Source organism: Geotrypetes seraphini, chromosome 6 (assembly GCF_902459505.1).
Source record: "Geotrypetes seraphini chromosome 6, aGeoSer1.1, whole genome shotgun sequence".
Classification (NCBI taxonomy): Eukaryota; Metazoa; Chordata; class Amphibia; order Gymnophiona; family Dermophiidae; genus Geotrypetes; species Geotrypetes seraphini.
This window is the reverse complement of record NC_047089.1, coordinates 25,220,111-25,236,851: the sequence shown is the minus strand read 5'-3', so window position 1 is coordinate 25,236,851 and position 16,741 is coordinate 25,220,111. Positions and strand designations below refer to the sequence as shown.

The window sequence follows — 16,741 nt, the reverse complement described above, 5'->3', positions numbered from 1 at the left end:
TCTCCTTCCACCTTTTTTCCAACCCTGCTTTCCCCAAGATTTATTGGGATCTTGCCAGGTACTTGTGAACTGGATTGGCCACTTTTGGAAGCAGGATACTAGGCATGATGGACCTTTGGTCTATCCAGGGGCAATAAGAACATCAGAATAGCCTTAGTGGGTTAGATTAATGGTCCTTCAAGCCCAGTAGCTCATTCTCATGGTGGCCAATTCAGGTCACTAGTACTAGAACCCAAAGAGTAGCAACATTCCAGCATCTCAAAGAATAGCAAGATTCCGGAACCCCAATGAGAGCAACATTCTAGAGCTGAGATTGTGATGTCATAATGCCTCATTCCACAGTGTCTCAGAACCAACCTCATCAGTGATGTTACAATGGCTTGATTGTCCTACACTTGGCATGCATAAGAGCATAAGAACAGCCATACAGGGTCAGACCAATGGTCCATCAAGCCCAGTAGCCCGTTCTCATGGTGGCCAATCCAGATCACTAGTACTTGGCCAAAACCCAAAGAGTAGCAACATTCCATGTTACCAATCCAGGGCAAGCAGAGGTTTCCCCCATGTCTTAATAAAAGACTATGGACTTTTCCTCCAGGAATTTGCCCAAACCTTTCTTAAAACCAGCTACGCTATCCGCTTTTACCACAACCTCTGGCAACGCATTCCAGAGCTTAACTATTCTCTGAGTGAAAAAATATTTTCTCCTATTGGTTTTAAAAGTATTTCCCTGTAACGTCATCGAGTGTCCCCTAGCCTTTGTAAATTTTAACAGAGTGAAAAATCGATCCACTTGTACCCATTCTACTCCACTCAGGATTTTGTAGACTTCAATCATATCTCCCCCTCAGCCTTTTATTTTCCTAGCTGAAGAGCCCTAACCTTTTTAGTCTTTCCTTGTACGAGAGGAGTTCCATCCCCTTTATCATCTTGGTCGCTCTTCTTTGAACATTTTCTAGCGCCGCTATATCTTTCTTGAGATAAAGAGACCAGAATTGAACGCAATACTACAGATGAGGTCGCACCATGAAGCGATACAGAGGCATTATAATATTTTTAGTTTTGTTAAACATCCCTTTTTTAAATAATTCCTAGCATTTTGTTTGCTTTTTTGGCCGCAGCCACACATTGGGCAGAAGGTTTCATCGTATCGTCTACAATGTTTCCAAATGGGTCATTTTTGCGCATAGGATTTCTGGACTGGAAATAAGATAAGTGACTTTCATATTTTTTTTCACTTGTTCATTTAAATATAAGCATTTATTTGGATGCATGAAAGAACATTGGATAATATTATAGACTAGCTGATGCCCTGGCGTTGCATGGGTATTTAATTATAGCAATAACACTGTAAATGGATTCAAATAAAGATACTTTATAGTGGTGAATGAAAATATTTTTTACAGCTTTATAAAAAGTACAATATTCAAATTATAATGTGAAATATTTGACAAAATGAATACAATACAACTAACACAAAACTTGATTATAAACAACATTTTTAGTTTCACCTCCAGGAGCAAGAACATATACATTCTTGGGTGAACCCACCCTTCCCACGTGTGCAGGTGGGCCGCGAGACCCCCAGAACATATCACGCCAGGTAGTGAGGGATCTGCATACCAATTTACGTTCAAAGCGGTCCCACAGCTTTTTACATTTTTTCCATTGACTTGAATGGGTGAAATCTGATTTTCTGTTTGTAGCTCCGCCCACGTGTGCAGGTGGGCCGTGAGACCCCCAGAACATATCACCCCAGGTAGTGAGGGATCTGCATACCAATTTACGTTCAAAGCGGTCCCACAGCTTTTTACATTTTTTCCATTGACTTGAATGGGTGAAATCCGATTTTCTGTTTGTAGCTCCGCCCACGTGTGCAGGTGGGCCGCGAGACTCCCAGAACATATCACCCCAGGTAGTGAGGGATCTGCATACCAAGTTTCGTTCAAATCGGTCAAGCCGTTTTTGAATTAATGTGAGAATGGCATCTGTATACATTTTTTCCATTGACATGAATGGGTGAAATGTGATTTTCTGTTTGTAGCTCCGCCCACGTGTGCAGGTGGGCAGCGAGACCCCCAGAACATATCACCCCAGGTAGTGAGGGATCTGCATACCAAGTTTCGTTCAAATCGGTCAAGCCGTTTTGAATTACTGTGAGAATGGCAGCTTTTTACATTTTTTCCATTGACATGAAAGGGTGAAATCTGATTTTCTGTTTGTAGCTCCGCCCACGTGTGCAGGTGGGCCGCGAGACCCCCAGAACATATCACCCCCGGTAGTGAGGGATCTGCATACCAATTTTCGTTCAAATCGGTCCCACAGCTTTTTACAATTTTTCCATTGACATGAATGGGTGAAATCAGATTTTCTGTTTGTAGCTCCGCCCACGTGTGCAGGTGGGCCGCGAGACCCCCAGAACATATCACCCCCGGTAGTGAGGGATCTGCATACCAATTTTCGTTCAAATCGGTCCCACAGCTTTTTACATTTTTTCCATTGACTTGAATGGGTGAAATCTGATTTTCTGTTTGTAGCTCCACCCACGTGTGCATTTGGGCCGCGAGACCCCCAGAACATATCACCCCCGGTAGTGAGGGATCTGCATACTAAGTTTCGTTCAAATCGGTCAAGCCGTTTTTGCGTGATCGCGGCACATACACACACACATACACACATACATACCTCCGATTTTATATATATATATAGAATTTTGTGAAGTTTTTCTGACCAAGGATGTGTCTTCTTGTTTCAATATTGAATGAAACTGAATTGAAACAATTTGTCCATGAGGGACAATTTTTTTAGAGTCCCTCGTTTGGACACTGAGGTTTTTTTTTTTTAAGGAATTATTAAAAAGGAAATGTGATTAAGTTCCTTATCTGAGGGAATGTCAGGCTGAGGTTAACTATATTGTGGATGGTTGATATTGAGTGATTTATTTTTTGGCCATTCTAGCTTGTATCTAGCATTTTTTTTTTTTTTTGCGCATACCATGACGGTAATGAACCTCACTCCTGAGCCAGGGTATGTGGTGTAAGATCTCATCTCTCAGATTTACATCTAACGCTCACTGCTCCAAAGAGATCTTCCTTCTGGAGTTCTTAAGATGTTACATAAATAGGCAATTTATCCAGGTGTGCAGTATGCTGTTGCTTATGTACTGTACTTAGGGTGGGGAGTAGAGAATGACACGGGGACAAATTTTTCCCCGCCCCCGCGGCTACTCATTTTCCCATTCTGTCCCCGCAAGTTTTTCCCTGTCCCTGCCCCATCCCTGCAAGCTCCGTCCTCATCTGCACAAGCCTCAAACACTTTAAATTCATAAGTAGCAACATTCTAGAGCTCAGATTGTGATGTCATAATGCCTCATTCCACCAATGCCTAAGCTCCGCCCTCATCTGCACAAGCCTCAAACACTTTAAATTCGTAAGTAGCAACATTCTAGAGCTCAGATTGTGATGTCATAATGCCTCATTCCACCAATGCCTAAGCTCCGCCCTCATCTGCACAAGCCTCAAACACTTTAAATTCATAAGTAGCAACATTCTAGAGCTCAGATTGTGATGTCATAATGCCTCATTCCACCAATGCCTAAGCTCCGTCCTCATCTGCACAAACCTCAAACACTTTAAATTCGTAAGTAGCAACATTCTAGAGCTCAGATTGTGATGTCATAATGCCTCATTCCACCAATGCCTAAGCTCCGCCCTCATCTGCACAAGCCTCAAACACTTTAAATTCATAAGTAGCAACATTCTAGAGCTCAGATTGTGATGTCATAATGCCTCATTCCACCAATGCCTAAGCTCCGCCCTCATCTGCACAAGCCTCAAACACTTTAAATTCATAAGTAGCAACATTCTAGAGCTCAGATTGTGATGTCATAATGCCTCATTCCACCAATGCCTAAGCTCCGCCCTCATCTGCACAAGCCTCAAACACTTTAAATTCATAAGTAGCAACATTCTAGAGCTCAGATTGTGATGTCATAATGCCTCATTCCACCAATGCCTAAGCTCCGTCCTCATCTGCACAAACCTCAAACACTTTAAATTCGTAAGTAGCAACATTCTAGAGCTCAGATTGTGATGTCATAATGCCTCATTCCACCAATGCCTAAGCTCTGTCCTCATCTGCACAAGCCTCAAACACTTTAAATTCATAAGTAGCAACATTCTAGAGCTCAGATTGTGATGTCATAATGCCTCATTCCACCAATGCCTAAGCTCCGTCCTCATCTGCACAAGCCTCAAACAGTTTAAAATCATGTGTTCGAGGCTTGTGCGGTTAAGGCAGAGCTTACAGGAACGGGGCAGGGACAGGAACAGTGACAAAACTCACAGGGACGGGGAAAAATTTGTCAATGTGTCATTCTCTAGTGAGGAGTTCCCTTGACAATAAATTGGCCTCTTGCAACTATTGACAAGATAGACAGTTATTTGAATGACAGCTTGCTTGACGAGGGGGTTTACTGAGGGGGAAAAAGTGTAGAAATCATAGCTACAATGAAGTTGTGGACATTCATTTATACCAACTATTCATTTATTCAATTTTCTATACTGTTCTCCCAGGGGAGCTCAGAACGGTTTACATGAATTTATTCAGATACTCAAGCATTTTCCCCTGTCTTTCCTGGCGGGCTCACAATCTGTCTAATGTACTTGGGGCAATGGGGGGTATTAAAGGGCAAATTCTATAAGAAGCGCCCAAAAGTTAAATGTATCAAGTCGGAAGATGATATCTTCTGTCTCATGGGACCCTCGACCACCAGAGGGCATCCGCTGAAAATCAGGGGAGGGAAGTTTCCTGGCTACTCCAGGAAGTACTTCTTCACCGAAAGAGTGGTGGATCATTGGAACAAACTCCCGCTGCAGGTGATTGAGGCCAGCAGCGTGACGGATTTTAAGAGAAAATGGGATATTCAGGTGGGATCACTAAGGGAGTGAATTCAGGGGGGCGGATACTTGAAATGGGCAGACTTGGTGGGCTATAGCCCTTTTCTGCCGTCATTTTCTATGTTTCTATGTTTCTAATTAGGCACCATTCAGCGCGATTCAAGCACAATTGGGTGCCGTTTAGTGAATCGCGCTGAGCGATACCTATTTTGAAGGCGCCCAGTAAATAGGCCAGCTCTGGGCACAACTAAAAGTTAGGCGCCCAGGCGGGCACTTATGCACGCTTAAGAGCGGTGATTCTGTAAGAAGGTGCCTATCGCGTAGCCACGCCCACGCCTAGCATGCATAGCGCCTATTTTTTTGGAAGGCCGCCTAAATTTCTAGAGGCGCCTTGTTACAGAATCGAGCTTTCTTGATAGGCGCCTATGTTTCAATCAGTGCTGATTAAAAAGCTTAATTGGGCTTGTTATTCAAGTTTCAAGTTTATTAGGTTTCTTGATTAATCGCTTAATCAAACTTCTAAGCGATGTACATTTTAAAATTTACATTTGTTAGGTGACAATACAATAAATAAAAATACTTGAAAAAGGACAGAATTACACTCAGTTTAACATAATCATAACATTAGGTAAGAAGGAATGAAATACAATTCTTTAAAGTAAAGAGAAGACATTAAGGGAAAGTACAAAAGGTTAACAAAATAAAAAAAAAAAATAAAAAATAAAAAATATATATAATAAAGTAAAATAGAATGAGTTAAAGAATAATAAAATTAGTCTGCGAAGGCATCCTTGAAGAGAAATGTTTTTAAGTTACTTTTAAATTTTCCCAAAATCCTTCTCTTCCCTTAAAGCTATAGGGAGGGCATTCCAGGTCTGCGGTGCAGTAACTGAAAAAATAAATTGTTGTCTAGTATTTATAATTTTCAATGAAGGAATAGACAATAAGTTGTGTTCATTAGATCTTAAAATTCTCTTTGCTGAATATGGAATTAATAATTTAAATAAAAAAGCGGGGGTCATATTATAAAGGGTTTTGAAGATAATTATACACAGTTTATACGTTATTCTGTGAATAACCGGAAGCCAGTGAGCGTTTTTAAGAAGAGGTGTTACATGATCAAACTTTCTAGATTTGGTTATTAGTTTAATTGAGGCATTTTGTATAATTTGAAGACGTTTTATTTCATGTAAAGCAATTCCTTTAAAAAGAGAATTGCAATAGTCAATTTTAGACATCACCAAAGAGTGAATAAGGATATTAAGTGATTTGGGACATAGAAATTTAGAAATAGATCGAATTTTACGTAACCTATAAAAGGTAGTTTTCATGATGCTACTAATATGATCGTGAAAATTTAGTTTGTTATCGAAAATCACCCCTAAAATTTTAATATTATTAACTGATTGAAGGGGGACATTTTGAATAGAGATAGGAGTAACAAGAGGAAAACTATCCTTCCATAGAAAAAGCATAACGTTAGTTTTTTTAATGTTAGATAGGCGCCTATCTAGTTGGGCGCCTCTGAAATAGGTGCCTAACTTTAGCCGCTGGTTATAGAATTTGGGCCAAAGTGACGTGCCCAGGGTCACAAGGATTATGATTATTGAGAGCTTCTTAAGCGCTACTAATGACTGGGGAGTCAGTTCAGAGCGGTTTTGCATGAGCCATTTGCAAAGGCGTTACACTACACGAGCTTCTGTAAATGTGCTACGGTACATTAGCTTCTGTAGAGATGTTACCATAAGGAGTTGTGTGAGCTGTTACAATACATGGGCTCTATACTGAAATGCACGGAGCTCTTTGGTGGAGCTACAGAGTTATTAATAGCAGCTCAAGGGGCTCAAGGGTCTCTCGTACGAAGAGAGACTGAACAAATTGCAGCTCTACACTCTTAAGGAACGTAGGAAGAGGGGAGACATGATCGAAACATTTAAGTACCTCACGGGACGTGTCGAAGTGGAAGATGATATTTTCTTTCTCAAGGGACCCTCGGCCACAAGAGGGCACCCGCTCAAACTCAGGGGCGGAAAATTTCATGGCGACACCAGAAAGTATTTCTTCACAGAGAGAGTGGTTGATCATTGGAACAAGCTTCCAGTGCAGGTGATCGAGGCAGACAGTGTGCCAGACTTTAAGAATAAATGGGATACCCATGTGGGATCCCTACTAGGGTCAAGATAAGGAAATTGGGTCATTAGGGCATAGACAGGGGGTGGGTAAGCAGAGTGGGCAGACTTGATGGGCTGTAGCCCTTTTCTGCCGTCATCTTCTATGTTTCTATGTTTCTATGATGGGTCATTTGGCCTTTATCTGCCATCATGTTTCTATGTTTCTGTAACCAGAAAGTTCTATGACATCACAATGCAGGTGTAAAGAGCCTTAGCCTATAGGAAGAGGAGATGCAAATGTTAAGAGCCTTAGCCAATAGGGAGAGGAGGAGAGAGTGGCTGCTGCAGACACCAGAAAGTATTTCTTCACAGAGAGAGTGGTTGATCGTTGGAACAAGCTTCCAGTGCAGGTGATCGAGGCAGACAGCGTGCCAGACTTTAAGAATAAATGGGATACCCATGTGGGATCCCTACGAGGGTCAAGATAAGGAAATTGGGTCATTAGGGCATAGACAGGGGGTGGGTAAGCAGAGTGGGCAGACTTGATGGGCTGTAGCCCTTTTCTGCCGTCATCTTCTATGTTTCTATGTTTCTATGATGGGTCATTTGGCCTTTATCTGCCATCATGTTTCTATGTTTCTATAATCAGAAAGTTCTATGACATCACAATGCAGGTGTAAAGAGCCTTAGCCTATAGGAAGAGGAGATGCAAATGTTAAGAGCCTTAGCCAATAGGGAGAGGAGGAGAGAGTGGCTGCTGCAGACACCAGAAAGTATTTCTTCACAGAGAGAGTGGTTGATCATTGGAACAAGCTTCCAGTGCAGGTGATCGAGGCAGACAGCGTGCCAGACTTTAAGAATAAATGGGATACCCATGTGGGATCCCTACGAGGGTCAAGATAAGGAAATTGGGTCATTAGGGCATAGACAGGGGGTGGGTAAGCAGAGTGGGCAGACTTGATGGGCTGTAGCCCTTTTCTGCCGTCATCTTCTATGTTTCTATGTTTCATGTGAGTTTGAACCCACAACCTCAGGGTGCTGAGGCTGTAACTTTAACCACCGCGCCACACCTAAATCCTCACACCTAAATTAGGCACAACTGTCCCCACTCTTCCCACCCCACACACTTATTCTACGAGCCACATGAATAAATTCCAGGAATGCCCCCGATCTGCCTCCTTTCAGAACCAAATTCAGGCACCCTATTCAATAATCGTGATCGTATTAGGGTATCCCACAACTGAATAATATAATATTAAGGGAAGATAAACTTCATAGATCCCTAGTTAATAGTACCCCAAAGTAGTTTATATGATTAGCAAAACATGTCGGTGAATGTTATGTCCCCGATTTACACCACACGAATGAAAAGCTAAGTACTAACTATTCAAGATACAATATATGAGAATATATGAAAGAAAATGTATTCTATCTATTTAATTATTTAAACTGACTATTTAAAACTATTTAACGTTTAAATGAAATTAATTTATTAAATGATACTCTCTTATGATACGATGGCGATCTAACAGGTAAAGCTTAGCGTAATGAAATGTATTGAACTCTAAGTGCTGTTGCTGAGGATCATAAAAACCACTTTGGGGGTACTATAAACTAGGGATCTATGAAGTTTATGTTCCCTTAATATTATATTGTTCCTTTTAGAACCATGTATAAAATTTACTTGTGGACCCTGCACCTATATTTACACATGCAACTTTTAATTCATTCCAATTAGTACCAATAAAGGATTGTTAAGATCTCAATTGGTGCTAATTGACTCATTCCAATTAAATTCTGTGTGCAAATCGTGCATGCACCCAGATTTGTGTGCACCATTTTTAGCGCCTTTTCTGCAGTAGAATTAGTCTTAAGCGTGTCAACGCGTGCAAACTCAAGGATTATGGTTTATTGAGCAAGATGGCTTACAATGCCATCACATGGGTTGAGCATTGCTTGGGCATGGGTGATACTGCCACTTACAGAATTCAGTAAGTTGCACACGTAAGTTACATGCACCCTTGCTAGGGTTACCATATTTTCTTCCGCAAAACCCTGGATATGTGACCCCGCCCCATTCTTCCTCTAGCCCTGCCTCATTCCACTGCAGCCTCACTCAGTTCTACCTTCACTGTTTCTGTGCACTGTATGCAGAGTCCAGTTTCTTACTGGTTCAATTTAACCTTTGTCTATGTATTTCTATTTTATCCCCCCCCTTTTACAAAACTGTGGAGCGTTTTTTTAGCGCCAGTCGTGGTGGTAGCAGCTCTGATGCTCGGAATTCTATGAGCATCAGAGCTGTTACCACCATGGCTAAAATACACACTACAGTTTTGTAAAAGGGGGAGGGGTTAGTTTGTGATGACATATTCCATACTAGGCGAAGGTGTTTTCTGTGTTCTGTGTGTTCGAAAGACATGGTTTTTTGTTAGGATTGACTGCAGGATTGATCTGTACTAATAATAATAATAACTTTATTCTTATATACCGCCAGCAATCTTGCGACTTCTAGGCGGTTTACAATACGAGAACTGTAAATACAATAAAGAGAAACTTTACATACAACGAATTAATGAGTATAGCAGTGTGCATCTGATAACATTAATAATGTTTACGACAGTTTATGTGCTGCAGGCTAGGAAGTGCCAGGCTGCTTACACAGAAGTAGAAGTATTCCGTAAATTGAATAGAGTGTTCATGGTTGGTGATTAGGGGTTGAGGTTAACAGTTTATAAGTACAGGTATGTGATGATGTTACGAGGGGGGTTGATGTTCCGGTTCATTACCTAAGTATTTCAAGAATAGGTAAGTTTTTAGGTGTCTCCTGAATTCTTCATAGTTGTTTGTGTGTGCAATTAGTTTTTATAGGTCTTTACCCCATATGGCTGCTTGATACGATAGCAGTTGTTGATGGTGTCTTATATTTGCACCCTCTAGCCGGTGGGGAGACAAATTTCATGTGTGTTTTTCTTTCATGTCTGTTGGTTGGGAATGAGAAGAGGTCTGTAATGTATTTTGGGGCTAGACCATTTAATACTTTGAAGCAAAGAAATCCTAGCTTGAACTTCGTGCGTGCCTCCATCGGCAGCCAGTGTAGGAGTTGGTAGGAAGGGGTTATGTTTTACAATGGGTGTATTGATGTTGTACTGCTCACTGCATATGTAAGATGCTGCCTTTTCCTAGGTACTCATGTGTGACGTGTGGCTTGTTACTAAAAATCATGTTTTTCGTACAGATGGGGGGGGGGTGTCAAAAAATGATGGGCTCCGGGTGTCACATATGCTAGGTACGCCACTGGTGTGATATCATCTGCGCATGCTCAGAGGCCCTCCAGATGTGGCCGGAGCTCATCGGGGCTTTCCGAAACCAGGACAAATGCCGGGGTTTTGGAAAGTCCGTCCGGGACCCCGGACAGTCCTCTCAAAAGAGGACATGTGTGGGTTTTCCCTAACCCTTGCAGCTTGTAGGCATCTACAGTTATGCCAAATCTATGGCTGGTTTAACCACAGCTGCGTACATCAAAAAAGAACATTTTTACGGGAAGGGGTAAAACACGGACCTCACGGACCTCGCAGATCTAAACCCGTACGGCCTTAAAAATCTGAGGTCCGTGTCCCTGCCGCTTGTAGTTTCTGTCGCTGACAGACCTTGATGAGATTTGAGCGCTGACGGATCCGTCTCAGCATAGGAAAGGAAAAGTGTTAGGATCCATCAGCGCTAAAAATCTCTTCCAGGTCTGTTAGAGCCAGAGACTAGTGCTGGAGTTTGGAGACTTCTTTTCCGAAACGCACGGCCAAAACCTATGTCCCCGCTCTCTTGGCTTCTGCTCTGCCGCTCCAGCACTAGTCTCTGGCTCTAACAGACCTGGAAGAGATTTTTTGCGCTGACGGATCCTAACACTTTTCCCTCCCTATGCTGAGACGGATCCGTTAGTGCAAAAATCTCATCAAGGTTTGTCAGCAACAGCAATTACAAACGCCACGGACACGGACCGACACGGACCTCAGATTTTTAAGGCCGTACGGGTTTAGATCCGCGAGGTCTGTCAGGTTCGTGAGGTCCGCGTTTTACCCCTTCTCCATTTTTACTTAAAGAAGATTTCCACTGAAGAAGCAGAAATGAGGACCTACGCTTCTCGCAATGCGTGACTGGTTTGCGTTATTGCAGAGTCAGAAAAGCAGCATAAATCTCTGTTATTTATAGGCATTCAATTAACAAGTTTGATTTCTTTTGACTTCGATGTAAAATATAACTGGAGCACAATTTCCTAAAAGCAGCATTGTTGATATTCAGCATGTAAATTAGAGTCTACCCCAAAAAAAACAACATAAAATTGTCACGATGATGAAAAAGGCAATTGACAGTTCTTGACTGCTTTCTATGCCATTCTGCACAAAAGCCAATAGCATTTGTTACTTAATGGTAAATGTGCGCTTGTTTTGTTCATTGATAGAGCTGTGCTAAACAATTTTCCTATTTACCTCATTATATTATTATCTTCTACATTAATGCATTAGCCTTATAAATATTGAACAACAGAGGTAAATGCTCAAGTGATAATATCTGAAGGTTGCTAATATAAGTAGTCACTGTCAAGCATTCAGCTAAATACGGAAAATGTAATGTTGAACTACGTGTGTGTGTGTGTGCGTGCGCGCACGTGTGTCTGTGTCTTAAGTTTTCAATTAAAAATGACATAAGCAGTTTCCAGAATGGAATATAATGCAATGCGGTTCATAGACAGTTGCGCGCAAGACAATCGCGCGTGGACAACTGAGCGTAAGACAAGTGAGCGCTAGTCAATTGAGTGCGAGCACAATTGAGCGCGAAGACAAGCTAGCGCAAGACAATTGCGCACAAGACAACTGAGCGCAAATTCTTTTCTGTAATGTGCACGAGCGGGACAACTGAGCGCAAGACAACTGAGCGTGAGACAACTGAGCCAGAGTCATGTGAGCGCCGGCAGGTGAGCGCAAGACAACTGAGCACCGGCAGGTGAGCGCAAGACAACTGAGCGCCGGCAGGTGAGCACAAGACAGCTGAGCGCAAGCCAACTCAGCGCCGGCATGTGAGCGCAAGACAATTGAGCGCTGGCAGGTGAGCGCAAGACAGCTGAGCGCAAGACAACTCAGCGCCGGCATGTGAGCGCAAGACAATTGAGCGCCGGCAGGTGAGCGCAAGACAATTGAGCGACGGCAGGTGAGCGCAAGACAATTGAGCGCAAGACAGCTGAGCGCAAGACAACTGAGCATGAGACAACTGAGCGAGAGTCATGTGAGTGTCGGCAGGTGAGCGCAAGACAACAGTGCCGGCAGGTGAGCACAAGACAATTGAGCACAAGACAGCTGAGCGCAAGACATCTGAGCGCCGGCAGGTGAGCGCAAGACAATTGAGGGCAAGACAGCTGAGCGAAAGACAAGTGAGCGCCGTCAGGTGAGCGCGAGAAAACTGACAACCGACAACCCAGCGCAGACAACTGAGCGCAAGGGCTCCGACGGGGGGGGGGGATGTTGGTGGGGAACCCCCCCCCACTTTATTTAATAGAGATCTCGCCGGCGTTGGGGGGGGGGGTTGAGGGTACTGTGAGACCGGCTACCAGAACCAGATGTCATAGTGCCGCGCGATTGTCTTGCGCGCAATTGACCTGTCACCATGCAATGCATTAGAAATGCACAAAAGCTAACTGGGACCCACTGAAGAACCATAACATGGAAAGCACATCGGGGCTCTTGGTTTATTAAAATTGACTCAGAGTCTTGAAACATTGCCGTTTCTCTTTCCGGCTTCCTAGTTTCTGAACCAGTGTGTCGCACACCTTTTTAAGCAGCGGTACACTAATCTCGGGGCTGTGGCTGGAGGCCACCTGGAAATGCGCGAACATCGACGCGATAACATCCCACACAGGCGCGGCATCATCAGCTGTGGCCCTGAGCTTCCTGTTACCGCCCGTAAGGGGGGAGGGGTGCTGCAGAAGGAGAGTTGAGGAGGAGCAGAGGCGCGAGAGGCATGCCATGTAAGCAGTTAGCCAGTGCCAGTGCCTCTCCCCCTTGCCGGCGTCTCGCAGCACACCTGGAATCTGCCGCGGCACACAGTTTGCGATACACTGTTCTGGACCAAATACGGTCACCCTACAGCCAAACAGTCAAAAAACCAAAAAGCAGGGGTAGAAAGATGACTCTTTGCCTGGTGAAATGTGCATCCACATGCATTCACAATACCCAACTTGGGCCCATGTTTCAGCAAAGGATTGCCTTCTTCAGGGGTTATTATATCAAATATCGGGAGCCATAAGCACCAAAGGAACTTGCAGCAATCAAATATAATATCAATCAGTAAGACAGGAAAAGGCCACTATGGCAAGAATTTTCACTTTATCGTGGCTACCCAATACCGCTGTGTTAGAGACATTTTACCAAGAAAAGAGTCATCTTTCTAAGCCAGTGGTCTCAAACTCGCAGCCCGGGGGACCACATGCGGCCCACCTTGTACTATTTTGAGGCCCTTGGTATGTCTATCATAATCACAAAAGTAAAATAAAACAGTTTCTTGATCCTAGAGAAAAACATAGAAAAACAAGTATAAGGATTTCTGTCAGCATTCCTAGTGATTTGGCCACACAGAATGGGCTGGGGCCATGTGTCTGGATTTTTCTGTAGAAAAATCTGGTAACCCTAGTCATAGGAAACAAGAACTTTATGGAGTCCCTGTCTCCTTTTCCTCATCGTCCTTTCATTTCTTCGATCTGTCCCCCCTTTTGTTATGCTATTCTACTTTCCTCTACTCTTTGGCCTGATTGATCCAGAGCCCATTCCTTCTTCACTGCCACTCCATATATTGTAGTAAGCCTCCTTGCTGGAGCCAGCTTCCACTCCTTTCCCTTCTCCTGCCTCTTAGATTTATCCACTGAATTTTGAATGCAATTATTACATAACACGGACAGTTGATCAAAACCAAGATGTGATGCTGGGTAAACCTTGCCCTGATGAGGTCCAGCCTCCGAAACAAGAACTGAATCAGAGCAGTGACTAATATAACCCAGAAATTCCTAGAAATAAGCTCCACTTGCAAACGGTACCTGAAGCAGGTGTGTGCGCAGATTCTCGGATTGTTGTAAGGAAGCTTTTCAACTGGCCAGCCCGATAGAACTTCTATGCTGTGAAGAAGCTTCATGTATTCTGGACCTTCATGGGACTTACTGTTCACAAATATGTTCAAAAAATCCTGAGAACAAATTCAAAAAAGAAATAAAAAAAACAGATGAGGGAAGCACAAACCAAAAAAAACCCCCAGGACCATGGTCTTGAGAGACCATGGTCTGGATTGGAGAGTGACCATTGGAGAGTGACCATGAAAGCAAACCCCAGCTCCTCTCCTCATCACACTACCCTCACTGTCACTTATTTAAGGTTCTGACTTGGTGATGGTAATATCAACAAGGAGCAATATTGACTGTAGAATTCAACAAAATAGACGTAAAGCAATTCGAATGAGCTCTTTTTTCCTATTACATACATCTAATTAGAAGATGTCATTTTAATTTTTTTTCAAATTTTTTGTGCTAAATCTATATTTTTTGGTTTGGAAAGCATTTCTTTTATATAGATATCGAGCTGTCCAGAAAATGAGGTTGCTGGAAATAATGTGTAGACCAGGGGTGTCAAAGTCCCTCCTCGAGGGCTGCAATCCAGTCGGGGTTTCAGGATTTCCCCAATGAATATGCATGAGATCTATTAGCATACAATGAAAGCAGTGCATGCAAATAGATTTCATGCACATTCATTGGGGAAATCCTGAAAACCCAACTGGATTGCAGCCCTCGAGGAGGGACTTTGACACCCATAGTGTAGACCATTGCTTATCAAACTTTCTGTGGCCATGACCTCATTCACATGCAACTCTCTCAGGCAGGCCAATTAATTCATCACGGAGGGGCCCCCAGTCATGATCCCAAATGTGTTGTAGCCCATAGTTGAGAAGACCTGATACAGACAGGCAAAGTGCAAACATGAGCACATGATCATCAGACTAAATAAGTGTTCTCTTTATAAGGGCTGCATTTTGAATAAAATTTTAATTGCACAATTAAAGGTGTGTTATTCATCTGCCTCCCCTCCCCCCCCCCTCCCCCTCCCCACTGCAGCTCTTTGTGAATCTGGTCAAGTCACAGTTGCCCAGATTCACAAGGAACTGCTGTAGGAAGAAACAAACAAACAAACCTTAAATCACACAATTAATCACAATTACAAATTTTAACAAAATGCAGCCCTACAAAAATGAAAGAATAAAGAGTACGGAAAAGATGAAAAAAATACAAAATACAAATTGATAAATTACAAATTAAGAGTCCCTTTTACAAAGCCACGGTAGCAATTACCGAGGGGCAAATCCATGCAGCCAATTCATTTCCTTTGTGCTGTGTCACATTTATAGCGCCAGCGTCCGGTATAGCTACCACAGCTTTGTAAAAGGGGCCCTAAAGAATCTAGAATAGTATGCAGAATAACTATATACAGTCATACGGTCTTCACAGGCTACTTCAGAAAAAGAAGCCTATTCCTTATGAAAATATGTCTAGTTTTTTTTATCCTGTTATTCCATAGGTGAAGGTTAAGGATCAACAGACTGTGGTACTGGGGAGTGTGTGGTGCAGTGGTTAAAGCTACAGCCTCAGCACCCTGAGGCTGTGGGTTTAAATCGCTCAAAGGATATGAAGATGAAAGTGAAACATTCGTAAAATCGGCACCTCGGAAACCGAGTGTGCCTCAATTTACGAGCGCCTCCCCCCCTGCGATCTGCCACCCTCTCCCCCGCGATCCGCCACCTTTCCCCCCCACGATCCGGCACCCTACGCTCGCGTCGCACCCCCTCCCCGCCGCGATCCAGCATCCCCCAGGCATCCACCCACCCACCCGAGAATCTCGGAGAGAACGGGAACCCGAAGGCCTTGAGCATGCGCAGATGCTCAAGGCCCAGCAAAAAGAAGAAGGCAGATCTTCGGGCACCGGCACCGGCATGTCCTGTGCGTTGGTGCCAGTGCCAAATGGGGGTAAGGATTGTGATTGGGTGGGTGGGTGGGTGGGTGGGTGCCTAGGGTATCCGGATCACGGCGGGGAGGGGGGTGCCGGATTGGGGGAGGGGGGCGCCATGAGCGGGGGATGGCGGATCACACGAGGGGGGCGACATGAGCGGGGGGATGGCGGATCACACAGGGGGGCCTTCATGAGCGGGGGAGCAATGCCGGTTCTTGGGGGGGGGGGTAGAGCAGCACCGCTGGTCTCGGGAGGTGGGGGTGGGAGGGAACAAATCAAGCGAGTTTCCCTTAGTTCCTATGGGGAAACTCGCTTTGATATACGAATACTTTGGTTTACGAGCATGCTTCTGGAACGAATTATGCTCGTAAACCAAGGTTCCACTGTAAGTTAAAAAAGTAAAAAAGCTCTGCCGGGAACGAAGGGCCAGTGTATGCACAGACCATCTACAGTCAAGGAAGATGGTCTGCGCATGCTCAAGGATCGCTCTCCAGCTATCCGAGCAGTCGATGGGGGCGTGCCAACGATCATCTTCATTTGCATGCAGGCCTTTAGTGAATTCATCGGCCTGCCTGCAATCGCCCACAGATCGGGCACAGGGAGGCACATTAGTGAATCTAGCCCCAAATCTTTATCAGAGGACAGACTTTCTTGAGCTCATTGTCCATGATTACATTTGATTGATCTAATACAATCAAGATAA

General features: G+C 43.8%; 1 protein-coding gene across 1 annotated transcript in view; it reads right to left on the bottom strand.

The window, feature by feature from the left end:
- LOC117362346 (cyclic nucleotide-binding domain-containing protein 2-like) overlaps positions 1-16,741 on the bottom strand; it is a 161,153-nt gene that overhangs the window by 60,738 nt on the left and 83,674 nt on the right. The window contains exon 9 of the mRNA XM_033948584.1: positions 14,085-14,230. Within this exon, the coding sequence (XP_033804475.1) occupies positions 14,085-14,230 (146 nt within the window). The remainder of the gene's footprint in view (positions 1-14,084; positions 14,231-16,741) is intronic.